Here is a 27,671-nt window from a genome sequence, read left to right as displayed (position 1 = left end):
GACGGGGCCGCTCTCTACTGCTGCTCTCCGTCAGCCTGGGGGTGGAAGGACACGGTGGGCCCTGGCAGGCTCTCGGCTGCCTGTGTGCATGGGGGTTTGATATTGGGAGCAGCAGGAAGACGCCCACCCAAGCTTCTGCGTATTGCATCCCGCTGCCTCACCTGTCCCTGTGCGTGTGCATCGCGCCCAGGGCAGAAGCCGAGTTTGCCTGTAGCTGCGGCCACCAGGGAAGCTGCTTCAGGTGAGGGATTTGGCGGAGCCTTTAACCCCTGTGGCTTTTCTCCTCTAGGGACACAGAGGCCGCCCCGGTGCCCTTGGGGAACCTGGCAGGCAGGGCAGGCCGGTGAGTACAGCCCTGCCTTACCAGGTGTCCCAGTCGGATGGAGAAGAGGCGGGGCGGGGGCGGAGGGAGGGGCTTGTTGCTGTCCTGTTTGGAGGTGAGATGGGAAAGAGCAGGAAGGGTGGAGAGAGAGAGGCTGGGAGGGGACGGGAGAGAGGTGCGTGGCCCACACATCGACTGGGTGTGATGCACTGTCCCATGCAGCAGCGGCTAAACCACTCACAGAGAGAACGGCATCTCCTCCACCGCCTGAGCTGGGAGCTCCAACTGTAGTGGCTCCTGCGCTCACTCCAAAGGCACCGGGGTTGAGTCTGCCTGTGGGCAGTTGCAGAGGCCACGAGGAGAAGCAGAGCGCAGGGAGGAGAACACCAGGAGGGAAGGGGGTGCTGGGGGCTAGGAGAAAGCTACCGGCTCTTCCCGGTGCTGAGCTGCTGCTCGGGGATGGGCTTGTCATCGTCCCTGGCTGTTTGAATCCCCCCTCTGTCTCCGCTCCCATGCGGGGGAGCGTGTGGAGCAGCTCTGGGAGGTTTGTACCTCGGTGGGCCAGGCCTGCTGCCTTTCCTGTGCTGATGTCTCTTCCATCTCCTGCTCTCCCCAGGGCCCCCCGGGCGACATGGGCATTTCCGGAGAACAAGGCATCCCTGGCCCTCCAGTAATGTATTTACTTCTCTTTTCCGTTCTTATCGCTCAGTGCTTTTCACCTGGGCTCCCGGCTGGGGGCGGATCACTTATGTGCCACACAAAGCGCTCACGGAGCAGGGACCGCCCCACCCTCCAATGCTTCCCCCTGAATCCTGCACAGCTGCGCACAGTCTGACCCATCTTGCCAATGGGGGCTTAGCCTTTCCCAGTTTCCCTTGGCCCAGTATCATCCCTTCCCCCTCTGGGGCTGTGCTCAGAGATTCCACACCCTATTCAAATCCTGGGGCCCAGGGTGGAGCCTGCGAGGGCAGGGCCACGGAACCCAGAACTTCACCGATTAAGGGAGACAAAGGGGAAAAGACGAGGGTGTGGCTCCCAGGGTTGGAGCAGGGCATCCCATGGGGACAGGAACCAGCAGAGAACCCTGCACAGCATGTGCCGCCCTCAGATGGAATCAAAGGAGCTGGGAGAGGACCCAGAGGAGATCGGCTTGGATGCCTGAACAAAGCAGGGACTGGAAAAAAGCCCACAGCCACAGAGTTCTCCCATCCAGCTTCCTCCTCCTGCACAGCTGTTTTGCCGTGTCAGCCCGTGCGATGAGTGGGCAAGGAGGCCTTCGGCAGCCTCAGCGTCTGAAGTTTTCTATGCGAGAGAGCAGGGGAGGTTCCCTTACACAGTCTCACCAAATCACCTCCAAGCCCGCTCTAGGCAGAGAAAGGACCCTCCGGCTCTTGGGTGGGTGCAGCTCTGGCTCTCCCTGCTAAGGGTGCAGTGAAAGAGGCCGAGGGATATGCACTGGGATGGAACTCAGGGGAAAGTCAGGGTTTTATTCCTGGCTGTGCTGCTCACAGGGAGTTTTTCCTGCAGGTGAATCTCCCCCAGGCCTCATTGGCCACCCCCACTAACGTGGTGGGCCCCGGCAGGGTCTCAATGGTACTAATGTGCAAAGTGCATTGAGGTCTCTGGATAAACAGTATCCGATACGGGTGCTATGTGTTACTGATTCATCTCATCCAACAAGGAGCCAGGGTCCCTTTCCTTCCCTATGTCATCTCCCCCTCTCTTCATGCATGCCCTGGAATAGTAATGCTGCCTGCCTGTGGCCAGGCCAGGCCAGGTCTGAGCTGGGGACTGGCTTTGCAGCCAATTCTTCCCCCTCGGGCCAGCCTGTCTGCTTTTCCTTGGTAAAAAAAAAAAAAGAGAGTGCTCTGTGCTCCTCTGAACTACCATGGGCCCAGGTCTGAGCTCAGCTCTGCTGCCGTAAATCCATTTAAGTTAATGGAGGTGCTTTGGATTTATGCCAGTGGGACAGAGGTCAGAATCTGGCCCTGTGGCTTACAGTGCTGTGAATGCCATGAGCCAGGAATACGGAAGGCTGTTGCGTTGTTTTACTCCAGGCTTCCTGTTTGGAAACTGCCTCAAACAAGCTTGAGAGGGCAAATTGCAAATCCCTTGCTGCAATCAGGCCTTAGGAGGCCTGCAGACAATACGGTGATTCATCAGAGCTTGCGTGGACTCTGCCTTCCCCCTCTAACCAGTGAGGCAGATGCACAAGAGATGAATCTCAGAGCCTGCTGAGAATGTATTGCGCCCATTGTAACAAGTTCGCAGCTTTCACATTTGCACTGTGCCGCACCCCACCACCACAGCATGTTCTCCAGCTCCAAAGGCACAGGGTCCTGCCATTTTGATCTAAGGAAAATCTCTGTCAGCAGTGTGGGTCCTCTGACACACAGTTGAGATGTTCTGATCCCATCCAGTAGAGGGCAGTGGCACATTGCAGCAAACAGCTGATGCCTTGCAACACACACACACACACACACACGTATCCAATTATCATAGTCATAGAATACTAGAACTGGCAGAGACCTTGAGAAGTCATCTCATAGAATCATAGAATCACTGGGCTGGAAGGGACCACAGGAGGTCATCTAGTCCAGCCCCCTGCTTCAAGCAGGATCAACCCCCACTAAGTCATCCCAGCCAGGACCTTGTCACATCCAGTTCCCTGCCCTCCTGGCAGGACCAGGCACCATCTAGATCATCCCTGACGGATGTTTGTCTAACCTGCTCTTAAAGATCTCTCATGATGGATCCTTCACAACCTCACTAGGCAATTTATTCTGGTACTTAACCCCAATAAACCTCCAATCAAAACTTCCCTTGCTGCAATCTGTGCCCATTTCTTCTTGTCCAAAGTTACCTGTGATGCTTTGCTATGTAAAACATGAAGCATAGCAACTCCATTTGCAAACTAGAATTTACAAATCCTTCCTTCCATGCTTCCTTTCTTAAATCTTGTGGTGTTTTTCTTTAAAACAAGCAAGTTCCTCTCAGTTGGCTGTGTTAAGAAGACAGAAATATACCATCCTAGTTATATTGCTTATACCCAGGGAAGAAAAGTGCTTGGGAGGGTGTTAATGGTTTGTCTTTTATATGACCAGTAAATAGAGAATTGATAGGCTCCATTTTCCACCTGCAATGTAGGGGATTCTTTTAATATCCCATGAAATTGATTTGGAAACAGTGATTCACCACAGAGATGGGTCTGAGCAAAAACCTGAGAGCCAGGAACTCCTGGATTCTGCTTCTGACCCTGGCACCGATTACTTCTGTGAGTTTTGGAAAATTGTAAAGCCGCTCTGTGCCTCAATTTCCCCCATCTTAGGAACGCGGCTAACAACACCTACTCTTAGTGGGGTTGGGTAGATTGATTAATTCATGATTCATGATCATTTTGAAGAGGAAAAGTAATTAACAGGCAATTAATAATAATAATAAATAATAATAAACAAACAGCCTGCCAGGAAGAAACTTGGATGGAAATTGGCAGTGTGGGCGAGCGGAGGGCTTAGCCAATGTTCCATATTTAGCGTAAAAAATAGTAATCACTTTATTCCTGGGGACAGAAGGAGGTGTGGTGCAGAGATGCCCTGTTTTGAGTGCAAGATCTGACCCACCTTGCTTCTTTTCTTGCTTTGACAGGGTCCGCAGGGCCTCAGAGGTTACCCTGGCATGGCGGGACCAAAGGGTGAGACGGTAAGCACCACACAGAGGTGTAAAAGAGCCCCATGCTTTGTTCTGCCCAAGGCTGGGCCCCCATGCTTGGTAAGGAATGGATCCCAAAGGACGGAATGGGGTCTTGCTGGTTAGATCAGGGTAATAGGGTCTGGGAGTTAGGCTCTGCTAGGTCTGGGAGGGGTTTGCAGTCTAGTGGTCAGGAGAGGGAACTGGGAGTCTGTACTGTTGGGTTCTTTCCCCAGCTCTGCCACTGATCTGCTATGTGACCTTGGTCAAGTCCCTCCTGTCACTGCCCTGTGCCTCAGTTTCCCCATATGTAAAATGGTGGTAATGACTCTGTCCCATAGTAGGGGAGCTGGCACAGAGTATTATCCCCATCATCACCACTTGCTGCTGACCTCCCAGCCTGCCATACCATTGTGAGCATCACTGAGGTTCATGCTGAGAGTGCCAGGGGAAGAGAATTCACACCCTGACACCGCTGCTATGTGCTAGGCAGCTAGGGCAGGAGAGTCCATAACTTGTCAGTAATCCGATAGGCTAAACCTGTGCTCTGCTATGCAGGGTCCCCGTGGCTATAAAGGAATGGTTGGGTCCATCGGTGCTGCTGGGAGGCCGGTAAGTCCTTTCCCCTCTGTCCCTGGGCTGCTGCAATGATTGCATCAGCTCCCACCCTGCCCAGCATCCACGGGGAGCTTCTGTGCATCTCTGTCTGACTTGCAGAGTGCCCCATGGTTATCCCCAGGGGAAGGCCCTCCCATGGTCAATGAAAGCTCGGGGACACCCATGCAGAATAAAACCAAGATCCCCAGCCTGCAAAAGCAAGGCCGAGTGCATTTCTAGGTACAATTTACCCCTGAAGTGCCAGTTCCTTCCAGGGGATTCAGTGCAGTGTCCCAGGGAAAAGTCTGTGGGTTAGGCCCTTCGCTCAGCTGCACCCAGCCTGGGCAACCCTTAGAATTCACGGGCTTAAATGGGAGCAACATGCACCCCCCTCCGTGTACGTCGTTGCAAGGAGGAGGAGTTTTTTAAATAAACAGCTTGCAGTGTGACTGCGTGGCTGGAGCACTGGCCTGGGGCTCAGGACACCTGGGCTTTCTTTCTGGCTCTGCCTGTGGCCTGCTGGGGGATCTTGGATAAATGATGTCACCACTCCGTGCCTCAGTTTCCCCACCTGTAAAAAGGAGGCAATGATATTGACTCCCTTTGGAGATCAGCTGATGAAAATCACCTTAGGGTTGTAATGAAATACGAGCCCTTGTTCTAGCTGAGCCACAGTTCTGTAGATGGGACTCTTCATTCCCCTTCAGAGCTGTCCTCCTCAGCTGACATCTACCACTCTCCTTGCTGGCCCGTGGCATGGAACGGTTCTGCTAAGCCTCTGTCTGTTTCCCATCTCTTGTAGGGAGAAGAAGGCCCTAAGGGGCCACCTGGTGGAGCTGGGGAGAAGGGAGACATAGTAAGTAAATCGCTACCTTGAACTGTGGGTCCTGGACAAGGGAAAAGTTTTAGCGCCTGAGCTGTGTTTCCCTGACATGCCCTGAGCCTCCTTTAAATTCCCCACCTGCTCCCGTACAGGTGTGTGCTCTGTGCAGAGGGTTCTGCCTTGGGTTTCAGAGGCCAGGAGGCTGGCCATGCATCATACTCAGCTCAGTCATGTGCCTGATGGAGTGCTTGAAGCCCAGAGCACTTCATGCTTCTGTTCCATGCTTCACCACTGGGTAGGTGTGCCTCCAGGCCTGGTATCCCAGACCTGGTCCTCACACATGGCTCTGCCAGCTCTCTGTCCTAACCCCAGCTCCCCTTGCAGCGGTCACAGCCCTGGGCTCCTGCAAACAGCTCTGCCAGTGAATCGCCACCCCGAGCTCCAACCACCTCTGCTATTTCTGTCCAGCTCCTCTCCAAAGCAGAATCGGGGGTGGGAGGGGCAGGGGTCAGTTCACAATATGGTAAATATCCAACAGGGACTCCTCTGCTGTGCCTAAGACCAGCTCATTTCACAAGCCAGGTAGTAAAGTCTGGATTCTGGAGCTGCTGGGCGGAGGGTCAGTTAACATAACACAGCCCTGCTTTCATGGGCACCGCCATCACGTAACACTGTGACCAGACTTGGTTCCTGGACAAGAAAGTTGACAGAAAGTTAGTGGCTGTGCAAAAGCTGCTGTGTGCTTTTCCAGAATGGAGGGACTCTACTGGCTCTGAAACCCTCTGACCCTTCCTGCTACCCCTACAACCCCTGGGGCAGAAATGGACCTGAGAAGTCTGCAAACTGCAGTGTCTCTGCCCTGCCCCGCTCACCCATTCCCTCAGCCTGATTCAAGGTCTCTGCCATGGCCACCGTGTAACAGAATCATACAATGCTAGAACGGGAAGGGACCTCGACAGCTCATGGGGTCCAGTCCTCTGCCCTCATGGCAGGACCAAGCACCATCTAGACCATCTCTGACAGGTGTTTGTCTAACCTGCATTTAAATAACTCCAATGACAGAGGTTCCACAACCTCCCCAGGCAATTTATTCCAGTGTTTAACCACCCTGACAGTTAGGAAGTTTTTCCTAATGTCCAACCTAAACCTCCCTTGCTGCGATATAAGCCCATTGCTTCTTCTCCTATCCTCACAGGTTAAAGAGAACAATTTTTCTCCCTTCTCCTCATAACAACCTTTTAGATACTTGAAAGATGTTATCATGTCCCCTCTCAATCTTCTCTTTTCCCAACTAAACAACCCCAATTCTTTCAGTCTTCTCTAATGGGTCGTGTCTTCCGGACCTTTAATCATTTTTGTTGCTCTTCTCTGGACCTTCTGTAGTTTCTCCACATCTTTCTTGAAATATGAAGCCCAGAACTGGACAGAATACTCCAGTAGAAGTCTAATCAGCACAGAGCAGAGAAGAAGAATGACTTCTTGTGTCTTGCTCATAACTCTCCCGTTAATGCATTCCAGAATCATGTTTTGCCTTCTTTTGCAACAACGCCACGCTGTTGGCTTAGATTTAGCTTGTGGTCCTCTATGATCCTTTCCGCGATACTCCTTCCTAGGCAGTCACTTCCCGTTCTGTATGGGTGAAAGAGATTGTTCTTTCCTAACATTTCAGAAATGCCATCAACTCAGACGCCATGCAAAAAGGATTAGGGGATTAGAGAATCCCCGGGGGGAGGTCTGGACAACAGAAGACTCAAAATAAAGATTTGTGCTTCTGAAACAGCTCCAAGTTGGCCGACTCCCTTCCCAGTCCCCCTAAGCCCTGCCTGTGTCATGGGAATGTCATGAACCACCTTGTCCAGTTTCCTGTTCTTGGAGTTATGGGGGCTCCAGGCCGCCCAAGCGGGTGGGTTGGGGAGAGCTGAGGGGAGTTTCGCCCATATAACTCCAGATCAAGTCCAGTCGTTTCTCATCCTCTGTGACCCTGGGCTGTGGAACTTCTCCTCAATCCTGCACCAGTTAGCACTTGCCCTGCAGATGGGGCCCAGAACCCACAGCCTGATCCCCTGCAGTTGAGCAGAGCCAAGAGGGACAGGAAAATCATGTTTGTTCTTCTCTTTTTTTTAGGGTGCTCGTGGCTTCAGAGGTCCCCAGGGGGCCATGGGCCCTAAAGGGGAGAACGTAAGTACAGCATCTCTCTGGGTTCAGGCAGGGAGCCTTAGCAACAGCATCTTGCTGGAGCAGTGAGGACAGCAGGAGCCAGGCTGGGGGCCCTGAGATGGGAAGGAATCCAAAGGAAGGGACGTTTTATTATCCTTTTGTCTGCGCCCTTCCGTCAGGCAGCTACCAGAAACCCCTGCATTTGTCCTTTGCCCCATTCTGGGCAAAGACCAGGGCCGTCCCCGTACAATACCCCATGCAACAGAGCACCCTCCTCCCCATGCGGCTTCTGCTGGGACTTCGGGCTCGGAGTTTTCCTGCCCTACATGTGGCTTCTGTTGGGATCCTGGGGTTCCCCTGCCCCACAGCATCTGCCAGGGGCTTCCCTGCAGCCTGCAGAGCTGAAGGCTCCTTTTAGCCCCAGTCTGGCGGGAGTAAGCCCTCAGTCAGTGACTGGCTGCTGGCCGAGAGATGCACATGGGGTGGGGGTGAGGGGGAAAGGGAGAAGCCCTGTCACCTGCAAGAGAGAACAGCCAAGGGGCTGGGGGTGGGAATGGAGAGAAACAGGGCACCACAGGTGACAGAGCCACCCTTAGGCATACGAGTACAAACAGCTGTGTTGGGGCACCGGAAAACTTGGGGCCCCACATTTTGGAGTGCCCTAAGCAGCTGTGTACTTTGTGTACGCTTAGGGATGGCCCTGCAGAGATGCTCCTGCCTGTTTGGCTGCACCGGCTGCTCTGGATTTGGGGTGAAGCTCCTCAGTTGGACCTGATTTGCTTCTCTCCCAAGGGGTATGGGCTTCCCTCCTTTCCCCACCTGCCCCAGTATCACGCCCTGCAGACACTTGCATCTCTCTTTGGGGCTTCCCCCTGTCCTCTCCCCCTCCCTGCCAGGTGAGGACAGCTGTGGGGGCCTGCTAAGGAAGGGTGTGGAGAGGGTGTAGCAGTGAGGTGGTGCGGTCATGCCTGCAGCAAAGGCATCAGCCCATGTGCAGCTACCCCTGCACTGGGCCTCGGATCCCCTCTCCCGGCTTCTTCACTGGGAAGCTTGGCACATCTTGGCTCCCAAGTAGACTGGTCCTCACATGCCCCTCCCAGCAACTTTCTGATGATGACGGTTCCTCCTCCTCTTTCGCAGGGACTGCCTGGCATCGATGGTAAAGACGGCACCCCTGGCGTCCCCGGCGTGAAGGTGAGAGGCTGGGGGAGAACCAGGATGTCTCCAGTCTTGCTTCATCCATTTGTCCTGGCCAGAGTTCATTCCCCTGCTCCTTGGTACTCAGTTCCCTGTGGCTGGGATCAGGCAGGCCTAGGTCCCTGAGTCGCTTGCCTTCAGCCTGCCATGGCAGAGGGGGGTGACCACACACAACACCCAGTTGAGTGCTTGCTGGAGACAAAGGGGCACTTGGCCAGCACCACAGGGCACAGCTACTGCTGGGGGCAGACAGGGGACAGCGTCTTTGACCTTGACAGGTGTCGGGGGGTTGCAGTCTTTGCAGGGAGGCGGATACTACACACGGATGTTTCCCAGGAGACCTCCGCTTGCGGTGACTGCAGGTGGGGTGGGGTGTTTATAGGGACCCAGTGTTTTCTGGGGGTGGTGGGAGCGCCCATGTCACCTCCTCATTCAAAGGGAGGGGCAGCCTGGCATTTTTTTTTCTCTTCATGAGCAGGATAAATTTTATCGTGTGCCGCCAGGTCGGCATGGCTGGGCACCACCAGCAGAAACACATGTTGCCAGCTGGGAGTTCTATGGGAGCTCTGCTAATCAGCTGGGAGGTGCCTAACTCTCTCCTCAGCAGCCGCCTAAGCACACAGCTTACGGGACAGGACCTCTGCTGCCTGGGCACTCCTGCGTGCCTTCCCCATTTCCAATGCAAATCCTCCCATCTTGGGGAGCTCACCCCTCACCCTGCGTGGGGCAGCAGAAGCTCTCAGTGCCAGTCCCCAAATCACCCCATGAGCGCTGTGCTCCACCAGCTCCCAATCACCTCTGTTTGCTTTGCTGCCCCACAGTAATGACTTGTCATGTCCCTTGCAGGGGAGCGCAGGGCAGCCGGGCCGCCCAGGGTCACCGGGCCACCGAGGATTAGCCGTAAGTATCAGAGTAGAAGAGCTGCCCTAACCAGACAGGGTTATCTCATTGCACCTGATGCTGGCATCCCTTAACTGCGTCCTAGCTGCTGAATAGGTTTGGTACTCCAGGTATTGCAGATCTCCGATGTTGTCCTGGACACTGGTGGCGTAGAGGATGCAGCAAACTGGTGGTGAAATGGTCAGTCTGGAATCTCTTTTAATGACAAATCAACCTAAGCTGCCAATGTGGGACCCAGACCTGAGCTTTCCCATTGTCCAGCTGGGGTTACATACAGCCCATGTCTAGTCTGAACTCCCACGGGAATGGTAACTCCAGCTCTTCCAGTGCAGACATTGGCATTGTGGGTCATTCAATTTCCACTTGTTTCATTGCCCTTAGATTTCTGCCCCGTCCTTCTTCCTGCTTCCCCCTCCTCAGACCTCGGTGCACTTGGATCCTGACCCTGCTGTGATTTACATGCAGTGTAAACTAAGACCACTGCTGCCAAAGTCAGCACAAAACTCGTGGAAGCCAGACCAGCATGCACGACTCTCTGTGGGGTCACTCCTCCTCCGTGCACAGTGTAAAGGAGAGCAGACTCAGGTCTCAGTGGAGTTACTCCTGATTTACATGTCTGTGGAAGGAGACTCAGGAGCCTAGACTGAGGGCAGGTTTACACAAGACCCGAAAGTTGATCCTAGATACGCAATTCCAGCTATGACAATTGCGTAGCTGGAATCAACTGGTGTAGGATCAACTGATCAGGCTGTCCTCACTAAGGGAGGTTTCTCCCATTGACCTCCCTGACTCCTCATGATAATGAGGAGTACTGTCGAGCCCCCAGAGTTCAATTTCATGTGTCCCCAGTGGGCATGTGAAATTGAACCCTGGAAGATCGACCCTGATTGGGTCAGTCTCCTGGTAAGTGTAGATGTCCTCTCAGACTAGCTCAAAATTTGGCCTAGAATTTAGGTAAACTAGAATTTGAAACAAACATTTCTTGAGGTCCAAAAAACTTCATTTTAACTTTTGTGTCCTCTGCATTTGCAACGGCATGGCTGCTTCTGGATGGCATTGGGGACGAGAAGCAGGAGGGGTAAGAGGTTATGTGCAAGAACCTTTCTCGTGGCATCATCTGAGCCACAGTCTGCTCCACCTTCGTTAGAAGGCCACCTGGGTTTTGTTGGTTCCTGAGGTGGTCATCCCAGATAGCACTCATTTTACAGGCAGGATGGTCTCTAGAGATTTCAGCTAAAGCGGTTTACAGAAGAGCCTGAACTTTTGATCGTATTCGACCCCAGCCTTCTGAAATGTGCCCGTCCCTGCATTTGGCTTCTCACATTTGGCTGCTGCACTGCGTGTACTCTATATCAGAGGTTCCCAGACTTTTCAGTACCACGGCACACTTCAATGAGACAAACAATTCCATGGCACACCGGAATCAATTGCTCATAAATGTCACTTACTTACATTTATGATGGTTACAGTCTTACTAAAGAGGTTTGCAACACAGTAGTGCCTACAACAAGCTAAACGAAGATCAAATGCCCTCAAGTTTCACATCTGCCACAGAATACACAGCCTTAGACAGCGAGCACAGGCACCTTTACAAAATCTGATCAACGCGCTGCTAGGGATGTTGAGTAAATGAGTAACCAGTGAAAGCAGCTCCCCTCCCTGCCAGTCCATTGGAGCCAGGATGTGGCATTTATACCACGTGCCAGCTCCAGCAGGCTCCTGCCCACCCTACAGCATGAACTGTGTCCTGCAGGATTGGCATTTTTCCTCACACAGTCTCTGCAAAGAGCCACTGCGGCTGGGGCAGGGTGGGGGAGAAAATAGACGAACCCTGCAAAGTTCGGACTCAGGCAGCCTTGCCGCTTGAGCCCCAGTGGACATGGGGTTGTCAGTGTCCCCCTGCAGCAGCTGTGCAAAGAGCCACAGCGAGGGGAAAGTGAAGAAATTTCACAGCGCGCTTGGACAGTTCGTAGGGCACACTGGTGTGCCACGGCACACTGGTTGAAAATCACTGCTCTATGTGTTAATCCAATCTTTAATTCTGCTTCAGTGCCACGCCTGGACTTGGTGACCTTTTGAGCCCTGCCTTTCTGAGTCAGTGATTCCTGGAGGGTGTAGGACTCCTTCTGCCCTGCATGGAGAGTTCCCCTGAACAGCCCTGAGGTCCTGCAATCAGACCTTTCCTTTCCTTCCAGGGGGATTTCAAAGCTGCTGGGACTGGGTCTCAGGAACTGCCCATCCAAAATGCATTGGAAATCGAGTTACATCCAGGCAGACACTAACCTGGTTGTGTTTCCACAGGGCTTGCCAGGCCAACCTGGGGCCAAAGGTGGCCCAGGAGATAAGGTGGGTGAGGCCATGTCTCCATGGTGTGTACTTGTGCTGTCAGCTTCTCTGTCTGTGTGGCCCGAGCAAGTCAGGCGTGTGGATTTGGAGTGGTGATGGGCATGCTTTATGCACAGGAGCTGACTGACCAGCACATAGAAATACAGCGTTGCCGCAGGTATCCTTGTCCGAGGTCCGGGGCCCGCCACCAAAATGGCGAGAAGAGCCGTTTTTTTTCAAATTCAGTTACAAAATCAATACTTCAAGAGCCACAATGCGCATGACTACGAGAGAGTCCTGAAGAAGTAACGTCACACCAGACTCGTTGTAACCCGTTTTAAGACCAGCACGTGCACACACATGCACACACACACACTGCTTTGTACCCAGTAGGAGTCACACACACACACACACACACACACACACACACACACACACACTCACTCTGATTTGTACCCGGTAAAAGTCTGTCACACACACACACTGATTTGTCCCCGGTAGAAGTTTTAAGTTTCTTTCACCCCTGGGTCGGAGAGCAAACGAGGACAAGGACAGCTCTGCGTCTGGGGACAGGCTCTTAAGCAGGAAGGAGCAACATTTGCATCAACCCTCCACACGAGTGTTTCTCGACCTTTTCAAGTACTGACGGTCCCTCCTGCTTTCACCCAATCCCCCCGCCCCTCCTCCTGAGCCAGGCACCCCCAGAGCCCTCCCCCTCTGTAATCCAATGCCGGCGACTCACTTTAGCCGCCATGCACTTCTCTCTTGAGGTGCTGGGGTGGGACACGCACACAGTGCTGCACCGCGCTCCCACAGCTCAGTGCTGAAAGAGGCACATGCGGCCCAGGCCCACATACTGGCTGGACATCTCTCACCAGGCCCAAATAATAATAAATCTGCATCTTGTCTGTGGCTCCTTGACAGGGCGAACCAGGTGCCCGTGGCCTGCCAGGAGTCACCGGAGCCCCCGGGAAAATGGTAAGTCAAGAGACTAACATAACATAAGATAAGAATGGCCATGACTGGGTCAGACCAAAGGTCCATCTCGCCCAGCATCCCATCTGCCAACAGCGGCCAGTGCCAGGTGCCCCAGGGGCGTGGACTGATTACAGTGATCAAGAGACTTGTCTCCTGCCACCTTTCTCCAGCCTCTGATAAAGAGAGGCCAGGGGCATTCCTAACTCCTGGCTAATGGCCTGTTATGGCCCTAACCTCCATGAATCCATCTAGCTCTTCTTTGAACTCTCTTATGGTCCTGGTCTTCACAGCCTCCTCCGGCAAGGAGTTCCACAGGTTGACTGTGCGCTGTGTGAAAAAGAACTTCTGTTAGTTTTAAACCTGCTCCCCATTAATTTTATTTGGTGTCCTCTAGTTCTTCTATTATGGGAACAGGTAAATAACTTTTCTTTATGGACCCTTTCCACACCACTCAGGATTTTATAGACCTCTATCATATCCCCCCTCCATCTCCTCTTTTCTAAACTGAAAAGTCCCAGTCTCTTTAACTTCTCCTCATTTGGGACCCGTTCCAAAACCCTAATCATTTTAGTTGCCCTTTTCTGAACCTTTTCTAATGCTAAAATGTCTTTTCTGAGGTGAGGAGACCACATCTGCACGCAGTGTTCAAGATGTTGGCGTACCATAGTTTTATAAAGGGGCAGTAAAATATTCTTTCTTATTTTCTATCCCTTTCTTTAATCATTCCTAACATCCTATTTTCTGTTTTGACTGCTGCTGCACACTGTGTGGATGTTTTCAGAGAAGTATCCATGATAACCCCAAGGTCTCTTTCCTGATTAATTATAGCTGAATTAGCCCTCATCACATTGAACGTATGCGTGGGGTTATTTTTTCCAATGTGCATTACTTTACACTTATCCACATTAAATTTCATTTGCCATTTTGTTGCCTAATCTCTCTGTTTGCTGAGATCTTTTTGAAGTTCTTCACAGCCTGCTTGCTTCTTGACTATTTTGAACAGTTTAGTATCGTCCACAAACTTTACCGCCTTGCTACTTACCCCTTTCTCTAAATCATTTATGAACAAGTTGAGTAAGATTGGTCCTAGAACTGACCCTTGGGGAACACCACTTGTTACCCTTCTCCATTCAGAAAACACCATTTATTTCTACGCTTTAACTCCATCTGATTGTTCCTGTGACTCTCTGTCTTCCGTCCCAGGAGCGCAGGTGGTTGCTCTCATCCATCTTGGCTTGTGTTTGTTTTTCTCTCGGCGCAGTAGATAACAAAATTGGATGAATACCCGCTTCTGTGCCCACCCGCATTTTCACTGTTTGCAAATGATGAATCCCCTTCTGCTATGCCTTTGTCAGCATCTCCAGGCCTTGTGTGTTGGTTCCAGGGGCTAAAGTAAAGCCAGGAGGGAGCCAGCCTGTACCATGGCTCTTTTTATTCCTACCCCAACTTACAAAAAAAATGTCAGCTCAAGGTCCAGTGTCACATTCTCTGTTACCCAGAGCCCCTGACCAGCCTCGGTGCCATATTCTGTGACGCAGAAGCCCCTGTGGCCTGGGCATACGTCCAGTTTAAGTCTTTGATGCCCTGACTTAAATAGTGCGAATTAAAGGTTGGGCTTTGCTGTAAAGAGCAGGTGCGGCTGGCAAGGAGGAGCTGGGGGAAATCAGAGAATGACCCCTTCTCCCCATGTGATTTGCCAGTGGAAAGCACTTGTGACCTCCTGAGGTCTCCTCCAAGCCTGTGACATTATTGCATGTGAGTACTGGACATGTCCGGCAGGAGTTGCCACCATGTGACGCCAGCAAAGTGGCAGGAGGCAGAGTTGGTCTGTAATATCCCAACAGACAAGTCCTGTTCTGGTTTCTTTCCTTAGGGTGAAGTTGGACCACCAGGTGAGGCGGGGCCACAAGGTGTCCCCGGGCTGAAGGTAAGTCAGCAGGCCCCAGAGGTAGGGTGAGCTCTGTGAGCGGGGTTCTTGCCTGCCTTAGGGAGAGTGTATCGCATCGAGTGTGGGAGTAGTAATTATATCAAGAACAAGGAGCCTTGAGAGACTGTTCCTTGATTTGGTGGCAATGCACTGAGACCCGTTTTGGAAGTGGGGACTCCTGGGTTTGAACCGTATGACCCTTGGTGCACTAAATTGCTGACCCATGTCTCAGTTTCCTCGTCTGTAAACTGGGTCTAAGTTGTAGCCACTTCCCAGGCAGGTAATGAACTTCAATTAGTAAATGTTTGCAAGTTGCTTGAGAGGTGCAGGTGGGGGAAAGGCACCCTAGGAGGGCAAACATGATGATACAGTGTGCCATCCATGTGCCCTGGGGGAGTCCCTGCAGGTGGGATCTGCTTCTGGGCAGTGGTAGGAGAGGAACTGGAGTGCGTGAGAGCTGAGGGCAGGAGGTGTGGAACCCAGCTAGCCCAGGCATGCTCACCCCCTTCTCCCCGCAACTGGCCCCTGTTACAGCTTATCCTCGGAGCACCCAGGCATGGAGAAGAACAAGGCATCCTGCAGCGTTAACGGGATGGCAGGTGCTGCAGGAGGGATGCAGGGGTTACGGGTGCAGCCAAAGAAGGGTTGTGTGCAAAGCGTGGCAGGTGGCAGTGGAAGGATTAACCAGGTGGTGCAGAGGGGCACAACCGGCTCCAGCTATTCCAACCTGTCCCTTTTCCTTTCCTCCTTGCAGGGTGATCGGGGAGAGAGGGGTCCAGTGGGTCCCCAAGGCCTCCAGGGGAAAGTGGTGAGTGTGGCTTTGAGTGCATTTCTATGGGTACAAAACTCCAGAGCCTGGGAAAGGAAATGGCCTTTATCCTGTCCTCTGCCCTGACCAGGGCAGGTACACCCCAGCAAAACCTGGTGTCCAGAACCAAGCTGAGGGAGCTGCTTTTCCAAGCCCCCTGGCTGGCTCAGCGCAGGGCACTGTGAGGCTGGGGTCTGGGTTGTGGCCACAAAAGGGTCACTGTAGGGCAGAGCTGTGAAGACACAGCAGGAATCTCATCTTTCCCCGGCTGGGTTTGCCATGATCACCAATCGGAGGGAGATTTGTTACCGCTCACTGCAAGGCCAATGTGCCTGCAGAAAAGCCAGCAATGCCACAGTCTGGATCCTGAACCTGCGTGTGCAGGGGCAAAGAGTCCTGCTGGATTTGCAGCTGCCAGGCTGGCCAGGGGTCTCCCTAAAGTTCGGAAGCTGTGGTATTTTTACATGCATTGCTCAGAGGGAGAAGAAATCCCCAGTGTGACCCTGGCATATCTGTGAGGGGGGCCATGCCCTGCAAGCTGGGCACATTCCCAGTGCTTTCCAAGGGCTGTGCCCTCAGGGCCAGATGGGTCCTGCTGGACCCTGCGCAGCACAGGTATGCTGTGGTAGATGAGGAATCAGATGCTGCGTTAATGAGACATTGCAGCATGGAAGGGCAAAGCCTTTTGAGGGGATGCATTAGTAGGAAAGGGTTAATTTCATGTCTCCTCTTAAGATCCACCCACACCACCTCCAGGCAGAACGTGGGTAGATTATGTCTCCTCTCTTAATCCACCCACACCTACCCCGAGGCACTCACATCCCTCAGCTGTGTGGCCTAGTGGGTTTGGACTCCGAAGCTCTTGGTCCCCTTAGTGGCCAGCCAGATGACCTCAGCCAGTCACTTCCCTGCTCTGTGCCTCAGTTTCCCCATCTGCAACATGGGGATGCTGCTGCTGCTGACCTGTGCAATGTGTTTGGAGCTCGACTGATAAGAAGCGCTGTGTTAGAGCTACATGTCATGAGTGGTATTTTATGCCCTGCGCGCCGGAGAGCATGAGAGCCAGACATGCCATGGAGTCAGGACTTATCCACATGTGTGCTTACATGCAGGCTCCCCCTAACCCATGGGGCTGGGCTGAAGGGCAGCACACAGAGGTCCCAAGTGCAGGAAGGGTCAGCCTTAGCATTGCTACATTTTGAAAGAACCACTAATTGGATGGAAGCATTAATTTGGCGCAGACCCCAGGGTGACCGAGCTCCGAGTTTAACAGGAAGGGACGACTGAGCCAGCTCGGCCCATGCTGTGAGAGACCAGACATGGGGAGGGACCAGGCAGCAGGAGAGAATTGCTCAGGGATTAATGTCCCCCGGAACTGGTTGCATGTATTCAGCCAGAGTAGGGAGTGGGTCTCCACCCCATCCCTAAGAGACCCACAGCAGGGAGTGTGTTTTTCTGCACTTGGGCAGTTTCTGACTGCAGGGCCGGCTCTAAAGCAACTTCCCCTTTTGAGACAAGTTGTCTGGAAGAAGAGTGTCTCCTTCTGGTCGACAAATTCCATCTCTGCTCTTCTCCTTGCGGCACATGGCAGAGAGGCTCAGGAAAGGCTATTGTGGGAGAGATGTTCCCATCCTTGGGGTCACCACAAAGACAAGGTGGAAAGAGAAACCCCTTTCTTCTCTAAATGAGTCAGATAGGGAACCACATTTAAATGGGGCGAGGGCTGTTAAATGATTGGCAGGAAGCTGCACTGTTCTGCAGCTGCTAACATCTACAACCTGGAAAAGGGAGTTAGGCAGACAATATCAGTGAGGTCCTGGGGCCTCACCACCTTGCTTGATAGGGAGAAGACCCATAAGGGTGCTGCAAAGACCCAGCCAGCTGGAGCATGGGTGACTCTAAAATGGAGGCAGAAGGATCATCTCCATCCTGGCAGGCAGGATGCAAAGGGAACACCACCCTGGCCATTGGCAGGGATCTCACCACCTTTCAGTGGCCAGTAAGGGGGCAGACGCGCGTGGAGGGATGGTACACCTGGATGGTACAGTGCATGGTTCTGTGGTCATGGGAGTTACATGGGCTTGCGGAGAAGAGACTGGTTGAAAGTCTGTGTCTTTCCCGCTCTTGGTGTCACCCTCCCATCTTTTCTTTCTTTCTCATTGTCTTTCCTTGATTTCCAGGGATCAAAAGGCGAGCAGGGTCCTCCAGGGATCCCGGGGCCACAGGGCCTGCCTGGTATCAAAGGAGACAAGGTAACATCATGGAATACCTGGCTGGGAAAAAGACGGTGCTGAGAGCTGGGGCTAAGAGTGAAGATTGGAGCAGTGGCTCTGAAACATTTTGGCCCACAGTTCACCCTGCTCCAATGCAAACCTTTCCAGGGACCCCAGCCAACTACCCATGATGACAAAGTGCATTTGCTGATCTCTAAATAGCTTGAACACTGAATTCATATTGGTCTACGGGAGCATAAAAACATAGGTACGCAGCTGTAGCATAAGTGGTGGGGGCTGTAGGTTTGGACAGCCCAGGTGGATTCCCTGTGACGGGGTGGGTGGGGAAGTCCTGAGCCCATGGACCACCTGCAAGATGATCATGGGCCACTAGTGGTCCATGGACCACACTTTGAAAACCACTGAATTAGAAGGAAGATGTGAACCATGAAGTCCACTAGGGATTTAATCTGGCGTCATTTAAGTTATTTCAAATGAGGGGGGCTGTGGAAACCTTGTAGATACAGTAGACATGGTGAGCAAGTGGATGTAGTTGACAGATATGTGGCTGGGTACAGTGGATGAAAGGATGGATACGGCGAACATGGCAGATGAATAATGTAGATAGCTGGATATGATGGATAGACAATAGTGGGTACAGTGGATGGCTGGATGGACAGGTTGCAGGGGATACTACAGATGGAGGGAGGGGTAGATGGATAGATAACAGTGAGGGTACAGCAGGGGGGCGGATTGATTGAGAACGGTGAAGGTGCAGTGGTTGGGCAGATGGATCCAGAACAGTGAGGGGGCAGTTGATCAGACAGCGTTGGGCGGGACTGAGAAGTGACTAAAGTTTAAGGTTTTTATAGCACAAACGGCTGGGTTTCACAGCCTGCCTTGGGACTTGGTCCTCACTTTGGGCCAGCCCCAGTGACAGCTTATTCCTCCTGAAGAGTGGGGGAGAATGTTCCTGGAACTGTTGGGACCAGCCTTTAGACGAGGGCAGTTTTTCAATAGCCCTGCATGCCACGTTGGCATTGACTCCAATGCTAAGCGAGTGCCAAACGGGCACCACAGCCCCTGCACCTCCCCCTGCCCGTGATGGCGGAGCATTTTACCTTCCTGCTGTTTGCAGGAGTAAATGGCAGCTGCACGTACAAGCCTGGGTGGTGGGAGGAGAAATCACTAGGGCCTTGGTGGTTTGAGAAGGCTTGTGTAGCTCACTGCTCTGATGGTAATGCCCAATGGCATTCCCTGTAAGCTGAGCACCTTCCACCCAGGAGAGATTCAGGTGCTGCCCAGCTGATTAGCAGAGAGCCAGCCCATAGTCGGCAGCCTGTGTTTCTATTGATGGTGCATGTGCTACTACTACTCTTGAAGGTCCTGATTGTTCTCTGCTCTCTTGTCTAGGGCTCCCCAGGAAAAATTGGAGCTAAAGGTGACATTGTAAGTAGCTGACCTTTTTATTGCTCTGGGAAGCTGCTGCCATTGTTGAGGTTGGAGAGTGTGGGGTGGAGCGACCCTAGCCACTGTGTTTCCCAGGCTATGAGCTTATTTTAATGACCTTGTGAAATCCATGGTTCAGTGGCCTGGATCGTATGTCACCAGCCATGTGTGTTAAATCCAAAGTGGTTGTCAAAACCCTGGAAGTGTAGCTCTTCATTGTATATTGTGCTGGGTTTCCTGGAGCCCTTAATCCATGCAAACTCAGCAGCAAAGCAAAATGCCTAGTTAGTAAGCAGGGAGCACTTGGCATGGCTGAGCACCAAGCAGAAATTAACCCTGTTCCCACCTGTGGTATCCCAGCATGCACTGAGGCCAGGTCTACACTAGACATTAAAGTTAATTGTAGGTACGCAGTTCTAGTTACGGCACTTGCAGAGCTAGAACTGACTTACCTGCTATCGACTTACCTGGCCGCCCTTACAGAGGGAGGTTGGTGGGAGAAACGTCTCTAGTAGGTGCGTAAGATCAAACCTGACTGTGTTGCTGTTCCAAGTAGGGAAGACAAACCCTGAGTCTCACGTGAAATCCTCTCTGTCAGTTATCCAAAAGTCTTGGTTAAAGTACTGACCAGAATGGTCACCAGCTTCTGGCATTCCCTCCCCAGCCGAGGCTGGGACCAGATGCTTTTGAAGATGCAGCTAAGCAATTATTCATTGCAGCACACAGAGACAGACATGTTTCTTCCTGACCACTGTTGTGACAGACTTTCTCCCTCCTGCCTGAGGCGTTACTTATCACAACTTGGCGAATCCTTGAGATAGCTTCATGGCCAAGTCCCCCTTCCTTTGTAATCTTCATGCAGGCTTTTCTACAACAGCCTCTGGTTGGTTGCTCCTTTTACGGGGGCAGCAAATTATTGAATGCCCGATAGGGTCTTGGGATCTTCAGCAACTCGATCGCATCCACAAATCGGGCCCTTGCCCTACTCAGTGACCCAGCACATCTGCGAATGATTGGAAATGAAAATGGCAGGCTTCCACCAGTCAAGAGGACAAGGTGGCCTTGGATCTATGGGTCTATGACTGAAATGCTCGTGGGCGCTAAGCGGTAGCACAAGGAGGAAGAGAGGGAGGGATCACATTCACTGACTTTGTTTTCTTTCCCTGTAGGGAGACCCTGGTGTGGAAGGTCTTCCCGGGCAGAAGGGAGAGAAGGTAAGGAACCCTCCGGACAAGGCTTCTTGCTGGCGTGGGGACATGTGTGCCGTGCCACCATGCTGCACCCATGTTACTGTTTAGTCTTGTAAAAAAACATCCCAGGTGGGAGGGGAGAGACCTTGGAGCAGCCTTCAGATACACTGGCAGCAAGGGAGATTTAGCTATGCTATTAGGAAACCCTTTTTAATGCTAAGAGTAGCTGAGCTGTGCAAGAGGATTCCCAGAGAGGCTGTGAAATCCCCATCACTGGGGGTTTCTGAGCACTGGTTGGACACACACCTGCTAGGGAAGGTCCACGTTTGCTTGTCCCTGCCTCAGCCCAGGTGGCTGGACTTCTGGAGGTTCTTCTCAGCCCAGCACTCCACAGGTCTGCGATCTCCCAGGATGGGTGCAGAGCAGTAACACAAAGGCCCATAGCCAGATCTACCCATCACATTCCCTTTCTCCTCTATGCCTAGGGGGAGTCCGGCGAGCCAGGACCCAAGGGTCAGGTGAGTGACTGTGAACTTGGGAGTGAACAGCTCCCCACCCCTTTGTGCAGAGCTTTCCGTCAGGAAAGCTCTTCAGTGTTGAATCGGTGGGTGTCTGTGTGGGGAGGCAGGCGTCAAGTGGGATCGATTCTCTCTAATTGTTCGTAGAGCTTCAGAAAGTGGGGCTCTTATGAGGGACTGGGATAACTCAACATGGCACAACCCCTGTTTCAGGTCCACTGGTCAAGCTTCCCTCTTGGATTGTGAATAGTCCCAGTCCAAAGCTATCCCAAATCACCAGCACCCTCACCACCAATCCACTACCTTGTAGGAGGCTTCAGCAGAGAGGCCCAAATAGGGTGGGAGTCTGAGCTCCCTGCTGGGTCCCTTTGAGTCAGGGTGGAGGAGCATGTGAGCCAAAGATGTATGGGGGGTGAGCTGCGTGCCTATCCCTCGTGTGGGCACATGGACAACGCCATGTCCCGGGGTGGCTGCCCTTCTTGAGAGCCGAGATAGAGCAATAACCCTGGACTCCTGATTTCATGAAAGCAACTGCCAGCCCCTCAGCCGAGGTGAATGGGCGTAACCTGCCGAGCTCTGTGAAGCTTCCTGGATTGACACCAGCTGAGGATTGGACCCAGGTCTGGGGTGCTCTGCTCTGTGGTGGGAGCGGGAGGATGTTTCTGACAGAGCGAGACCCCCAGCCACCACATTCAGAGCAGGCTCCAAGGCTCAGATCCCAGCTAGCTACCGAACGTAGCTGACATTCAGGGTGGGCTCCGTCATTCGCATCCAGCCCAAATGGCCTGAGAGTTTTCTGTTGCTGACCCCTCTGTCTGTGTGCTTTGCAGCAAGGCGTCCCTGGTGAGCCGGGCTTCCCTGGCCCTACTGGGGACCCAGGATCCCCTGGCGTAAGAGGTTATCCAGGCCCCCCTGGCCCTCGAGGGCTCAACGGAGAGCGTGGTGTGCCTGGAATGCCCGGGCAGCAGGGTGTGCTGGTGAGTAACCCCCATCCCATATGCTGGTGGGGCCCCCAGCACGTCCCAGGGTGAGACGGAGCTTGCTGAGATTATCCGCCCGTCCCCCAGTGGGAGACGGAATCGAACAGGGCCTCGGTGGTGGGGGCATGAAACGAAACCAGTCGGCGCCTTGTTACAAACGGAGTGTGGCTGGTCCCGTTAATGGATCGATCCTCCCTGACATTGGGGGAGCAGGAGAGGTGACAGCTGGGCCATGGGCCAGTTGGAAGCAGTAGGAGCCAGGCAGGGAACAGGACTTAGGCTCCAGTGCCCTCTTCTGCCCAGTGAGGAGCCCTGCAGTGACAGGCCCAGCGGGATGAACGGCTGCAGTCCTGCAGAGATTGGTGCTCTCTGGCGTAGTCGATGGAGGTAAACAGGGAAGTGTTCCTCTGCCTGCCCCGCGCAGGCATGTTCCCAGCTCCTTAGAGGTCACCCTCTACTGTTGCCCTGGGTGTTTCGCCCCCCTGCAGAGACCTGACACGAGAGTCCTCCATGGAGCGCTGAGGTGGGTCTTCAGTGGGGCCCAGGCTTTGCACTGGCCTCAGCCGAAGGGTTGAATTTTGCCCTAAATTTACTGATGAGAAAAAAAGAAAAAAGAGCAATGCCAGATCCTCAGCTGTGGGTCAGATGGAGCTGGCGGATCCCGGGGTTGCCGCTTCTCAGCCTTTTCCATACCCCACCCTCCATTTCCACCACTGGGCCTCCCCCCTCAGGCAGCAGCAGCGTGAGATGGATGTGGGGGGGTCACGAGCCCTGACACACCATTGTGGCCCCTGGGTGGAGAGCTCCCGTTCCCCAGGCAGTGGCAGGTTATTCAGAGGGCAGTGATCAGCACATGGGGCCAGGCTTCCTACCACATTTAGTTCTACTTGTAGCCACCGCAGTGCATGTTAGTGTGCAGGAGACGTGGCTGGTTCGTTAACCACTGCCTCTCTGGGCTTGCAAATACAGCATCCTACCCCGGCCGTGAACGCACACGGACTAGGGTGACCAGGTTGCAAGCATGAAAAGTCAGGATAGGGGTGGGGTGGCTATATAAGAAAAAACCCCAAATATCAGGGCTGTCCGTGTAAAATCAAGTCATCTGGTCACCTTGCTACAGCTAAACCTGTGGGGAGCAGAGTGGCGGGTCAGGAATGCCCTGGGAAGTGCCAGCTGGAGAATCCCTACATCCCTACTAGCGCCTTGCTAGGTGAGCAGATCCATCCAATGGCTGCTGGATTCCCAGGCTCCGGAATGGTCGCTGCTCCTCCGGAGCAGGGTTCCCCATAAACTGAACACTTGGGCAGACGCCCAGGAGAGATCCAAGCACCGCCACGCTGTGTTCTGTGGGTGGTGTACATCCTGCACACCTGGGTGCACATAACATTTATTCCACACATGGATGGAAAAATTAGAGGGACCGATGGTCTTGATGGCATGAATGGAGGACACCTTGCCAATGGGCCACCTGTGCAGCATGGCTGAACTCGTATCACCAGGCCAGGGTGGGGCTGGCCCGGCAGAGAGCAGCAGGAAAAGAGTGTTAGTCTCTATATAGGAAGCAGATGAATCTCTGAACGTTTCCCCTTTCTCCTGCTCTGAGGGCCGGGATGCTGGGGACCAGCACATCGTTGACGTGGTCTTGAAGATGCTGCAAGGTGAGTAGAGACCTGGGTCTGATGTGGGGGACCCCCTGTCATGGCTCCTCCCCCACTCTCAAAAGATAAATGCAGAAGTGGGGGCCAGCAAAAGTACCTCCCAAACCTTATCTACCAGGTTTTGGTATAAACTTCTCCCCCAAAATCCTAAAAACCTGAGATTTTGGGGATAAAATTCGCTGCCACCACCCAAGCTCCGAGCTCTGAGTAATAATAAGGAAACCAGGGAGAGACTACTTGGGAAATCTCAGCCCCAAAAGTAAAAACCAGGACACAAACATTAACCAATATGAGGTTAATAAAAAGAAAAAAAGAGAACTTTTATTATTACAACATTTATGTTGCAAGCCTCATGACTAGATGGAAGAGTCACAAAGTAAAACACATGGGGAGTCTCCACCATGGGCCTAGAACTTAGTTACAAGGAGAGTAAAAGAACATTTCTAAAAAGTGCACAGACATCAGCTCCCACTTCCCAAACCATAAAACAATAAAGCCTAATGGATCTGTCTAAACTTTACCCTACTTACAGAAGATTGGAGGGCCTGTTCTTGGAGGGAGATAGTCTGTGTCTGTCTCCCTCATGGCTGGAAAGAAGAAAAAGAGACCAGAGAACAGAAGAAGGAGGAGTCAAAATTCAATTCTTACCTACATTCCTGTAGGCCAACCCCACCTGGTTAAGGAGGTTAACGCTTTTACTCCCAGGCTGCCGGCTAACCCTCATCATCATGACACCCCCGCTGGGATGCCCACCATAATGCTCGCTGCATCTGCCTTACAGAGCAGCTGGCAGAGCTGGCAGTGAGTGCCAAGAGAGAGGCGCTAGGCGGAGCAGGCGTGATGGGGCCGCCTGGTCCCCCAGGCCCTCCTGGACCACCTGGAGCACAAGGACCGCATGGGCACACTGGATCCCGTGGCATCCCTGGTATCATAGGAGCCCCAGGGCAGATCGGTAATACCGGACCCAAAGGTGAGCGAGGCGCTGGCTGGGGTCAGGGCACTGGAGGGAAGGAGCTGCCTGCTTCAGGACCCTCCTCTCTGGGTTAGGAACTCCCTTTGCAAATGAAACATGGGTAGGATGTGGCCCTTTTCCCTGCCACAATCCCTGTATGTTCTAGCTCAGGGTGGGCAAAATACAGCCCATGGGCCAGCTCTGCCCCCTCACACTGTTGGATCAGACCCATGCAGGAGCCTCCCCCAGGATCTCTGCCTGCCCTATCCCTGCATGGTGTGCAGAGACACTGGCTGTAGGGGCCACATGTGCTTCTCTGAATGCTGCGAGCCCATCAGGAGGAAGAAGGAGACGCTTCGTGCACTGCCCCCACCCCTCCCTATGGTTAGTTTCTGGCCAATGGGAGCTGCCTGTTTGCAAGAGAGGCAGGGTGCAAAGTACTCCTCCTCCCTGACTTCCAGTGTTCAGAACAGCACATGGTCCCCGCAGCCAGCTGCTCTGAGCAGTACGTGGGGGCATGGAAGGGAGGGAGTCCTTCTCAGGAACATTCTGGGTGTCTGGTCAGCGTCTCCCAGCCAGAACCTGCCTCTGGCACCCAGATCTTCCCTGCCGCAACCATCTGCCTGCCTCCTGCACCCCAAACTCCTTCCCCAGCTCTCAAGCCCCTCCTTCCTTAGGTCACACCCCAAACCCCTGCACCCCAGTCCCCTGCCACAGATCACCATTGCCCCCTTCACTCAAAGACCCTCCCAGACCCCACACTTCCTCCTGTACCCCAGTCCTCTCCCCTGAGCTCCCTTGTGTGGCCCTTGACCACTTACAAAATTCTTGGAGTGGCCCCCACCCCTCAAAAATTATTGCCCATCCCTCTTCTAGCTGGACCCCAGATCTTATTTTGCTGTCTCTGTGCAGAGTCAGGCTGCCCTGGGACAAACACACTCGTAGGCTGATTTTACCCCCTTCTCTTGCTTCTTGGCATCCCGTCATTGCTGAGTTTTCACCTATTCTCCACATCCTGCCCAGTCGCTGAGTGGCCAAGTGTCCCCGAGGTGCTTTCCTTTGACACATTCAGCCATCGCATTTACTCTGCCGTCACAACAAAGCTCCCCCTTTTCCACGCAGGGAAGCGAGGGGAGAAAGGAGAACGTGGCGAGGTTGGGCGTGGACATCAGGGTATGCCGGGACCACCGGGTATTCCAGGTAGGCTGGTCGCTGAAACCCGACAGCCCTGTCCCAGTGTTTGCAGTGGAAAGTTACGAGTACAGGGGCTGTTCTCTGTGGCGTACACGCTGCAGGTAGGTAAGAGACATCAGCCCACTAACCCAATGCCTCTCTGGCCAAAGAATGTTTGACCACATCTTGCACGTTCCCCAGTAATCTGTTCACTCCAAATTTAAGTCGCTCAGTTGACATGACTTCCATTGCCTTCCCCCAGGAAATGACTGCTCTCCATTCATGGGACTCACACTCTAGCAGTGCTATAGAGTGGGGAGGACAAGCTGGGAGCTGTCTGAGAGCTTCTAATCCTTCTCATAGGCTCCCCTTTGGAAAACACCAACCCTGTAGATACGTGAGCAGGTGTGAATCTGATTCCATCCAGCAGAGGGGAATTTTCAGTCCTGATTGGTGGTATCCCTGACCGCTCATGCCCACTAGCCAATGCCCTCAATGCTTATTTACGCACCTGAGCCTCAGGTAGCCCACTCCTGGCCCGCCACAGCTCTGCCACTACTGCTGTCCTGACCAGCAGCCCATCCTGAGCTCCCTCACACAGCTCTGAGGATGCAGCCCAGTCCTGACCAGCCCAATGACACCAGCCAGGAAGGACTTGCCCTATCAGCTGAGCAGACATTGTGTTCTTGCTCAGGGCAGGACTCAGACATGGTACCCAGGGGAACCTGCAAAGCCTCCGTGGTGAAGATGGCAAGGTTGCTTAAGACCTTGCTTAATGTTTATGGCTAATGATCCTCTGGCCAATGAGAGAGTCCCAAGGCCTGACTACCCCCGGCCCAGGAAGTTCATTCATTTCAGTGGGAGTTACCTGTGTCCAATGTTCTTTCTAATTTTTTCCATACATGTGCAGAATCAATTTTGTTGTGTAAACCAAGGCATGTGCAGATGTGCACCACCAGTAGAAACACAGGCTGCTGGCTGTGGGTGCTCTGCTCATTAGCTGGGCGGCATTTAAATCTCTTCTGGGTGGCTGCTCAAGTGCACATCTTACAGGAAGTCCTGCTTGTATTCTGCCTGGGAAGAAATGGGTACTTTCCCCAGGTACGGCCCAATCCAAAGACCAGTGGGAATCTTTCCATGGACTTCAGTGGGTCAGGTGAGAGGGACCTGTCCTGAAATGCACACCACTGGCCACTGAGTGTTTCTCCCACTCTAGGTCTCCCCGGCATTCCTGGCCATGCCATCAATGGCAAAGATGGAGAGCGAGGGTCCCCTGGAGTCCCTGGAGAAGCAGGCCGGCCTGGTCTACCTGGACCAGCTGGTCTTCCTGGATTCTGCGAGCCAGCTACCTGCTTGGGAGCCTCCGCATTCACCTCAGGGCGTCTGACTGAACCCGGCACCATCAAGGGACCTTTGTACTGAGCAACATGTGCCAGCATCCTTGGGGAAAACTAAAATGGGAACTTTTAAAGATCAGCCTGGTAAAACAACATCAAGACATGGCCAGGCTGGAGCTGGGAACCAAAGAAATGGGAAACTCCAACCACATGAAAAGATAAATGATACGCCCATATGCTTGGGTATCAACGCCAGGCACTTTCTTCTAGTATGAAGACAGCCCATGGCCAACCAGAGAAGATCCAAACAAGGGGAAGAAAAAGCACCAAAGGGGATTGATTTTTGTGCATATCTATAAATAAATGCTCAGACACCTTGGACTGGGCTAGGGGAAGAATCTAAAAGAAAAGAATGGGATGGCTTATGCCAATATTTTGTGCATAGTATTAGGGTCCATTATTACCTCACTCTGATTTCCC

The 27,671-nt window shown here is 53.1% G+C and overlaps 1 protein-coding gene across 1 annotated transcript in view; it reads left to right on the top strand.

Annotated features, from left to right (window-relative positions):
* Positions 1-27,276, top strand: part of COL9A2 (collagen type IX alpha 2 chain) — a 43,966-nt gene extending 16,690 nt beyond the window's left edge. Inside the window, exons 12-32 of the mRNA XM_074976401.1 lie at positions 290-343; positions 939-992; positions 3,968-4,021; positions 4,568-4,621; positions 5,409-5,462; positions 7,554-7,607; positions 8,727-8,780; positions 9,630-9,683; positions 11,985-12,029; positions 12,933-12,986; positions 14,860-14,913; positions 15,668-15,721; positions 17,902-17,973; positions 19,348-19,383; positions 20,553-20,597; positions 21,059-21,091; positions 21,922-22,068; positions 23,675-23,729; positions 24,511-24,699; positions 25,804-25,881; positions 27,071-27,276. Coding sequence (XP_074832502.1) covers positions 290-343; positions 939-992; positions 3,968-4,021; positions 4,568-4,621; positions 5,409-5,462; positions 7,554-7,607; positions 8,727-8,780; positions 9,630-9,683; positions 11,985-12,029; positions 12,933-12,986; positions 14,860-14,913; positions 15,668-15,721; positions 17,902-17,973; positions 19,348-19,383; positions 20,553-20,597; positions 21,059-21,091; positions 21,922-22,068; positions 23,675-23,729; positions 24,511-24,699; positions 25,804-25,881; positions 27,071-27,276 — 1,500 coding nt within the window. The remainder of the gene's footprint in view (positions 1-289; positions 344-938; positions 993-3,967; positions 4,022-4,567; positions 4,622-5,408; positions 5,463-7,553; positions 7,608-8,726; positions 8,781-9,629; positions 9,684-11,984; positions 12,030-12,932; positions 12,987-14,859; positions 14,914-15,667; positions 15,722-17,901; positions 17,974-19,347; positions 19,384-20,552; positions 20,598-21,058; positions 21,092-21,921; positions 22,069-23,674; positions 23,730-24,510; positions 24,700-25,803; positions 25,882-27,070) is intronic.
* Positions 27,277-27,671: the final 395 nt, after the last annotated feature.

Source organism: Carettochelys insculpta, chromosome 24 (assembly GCF_033958435.1).
Source record: "Carettochelys insculpta isolate YL-2023 chromosome 24, ASM3395843v1, whole genome shotgun sequence".
Lineage (NCBI taxonomy): Eukaryota > Metazoa > Chordata > Testudines > Carettochelyidae > Carettochelys > Carettochelys insculpta.
The sequence above is the reverse complement of the archived record's forward strand: the minus strand, read 5'-3'. Positions and strand labels throughout refer to the sequence as shown.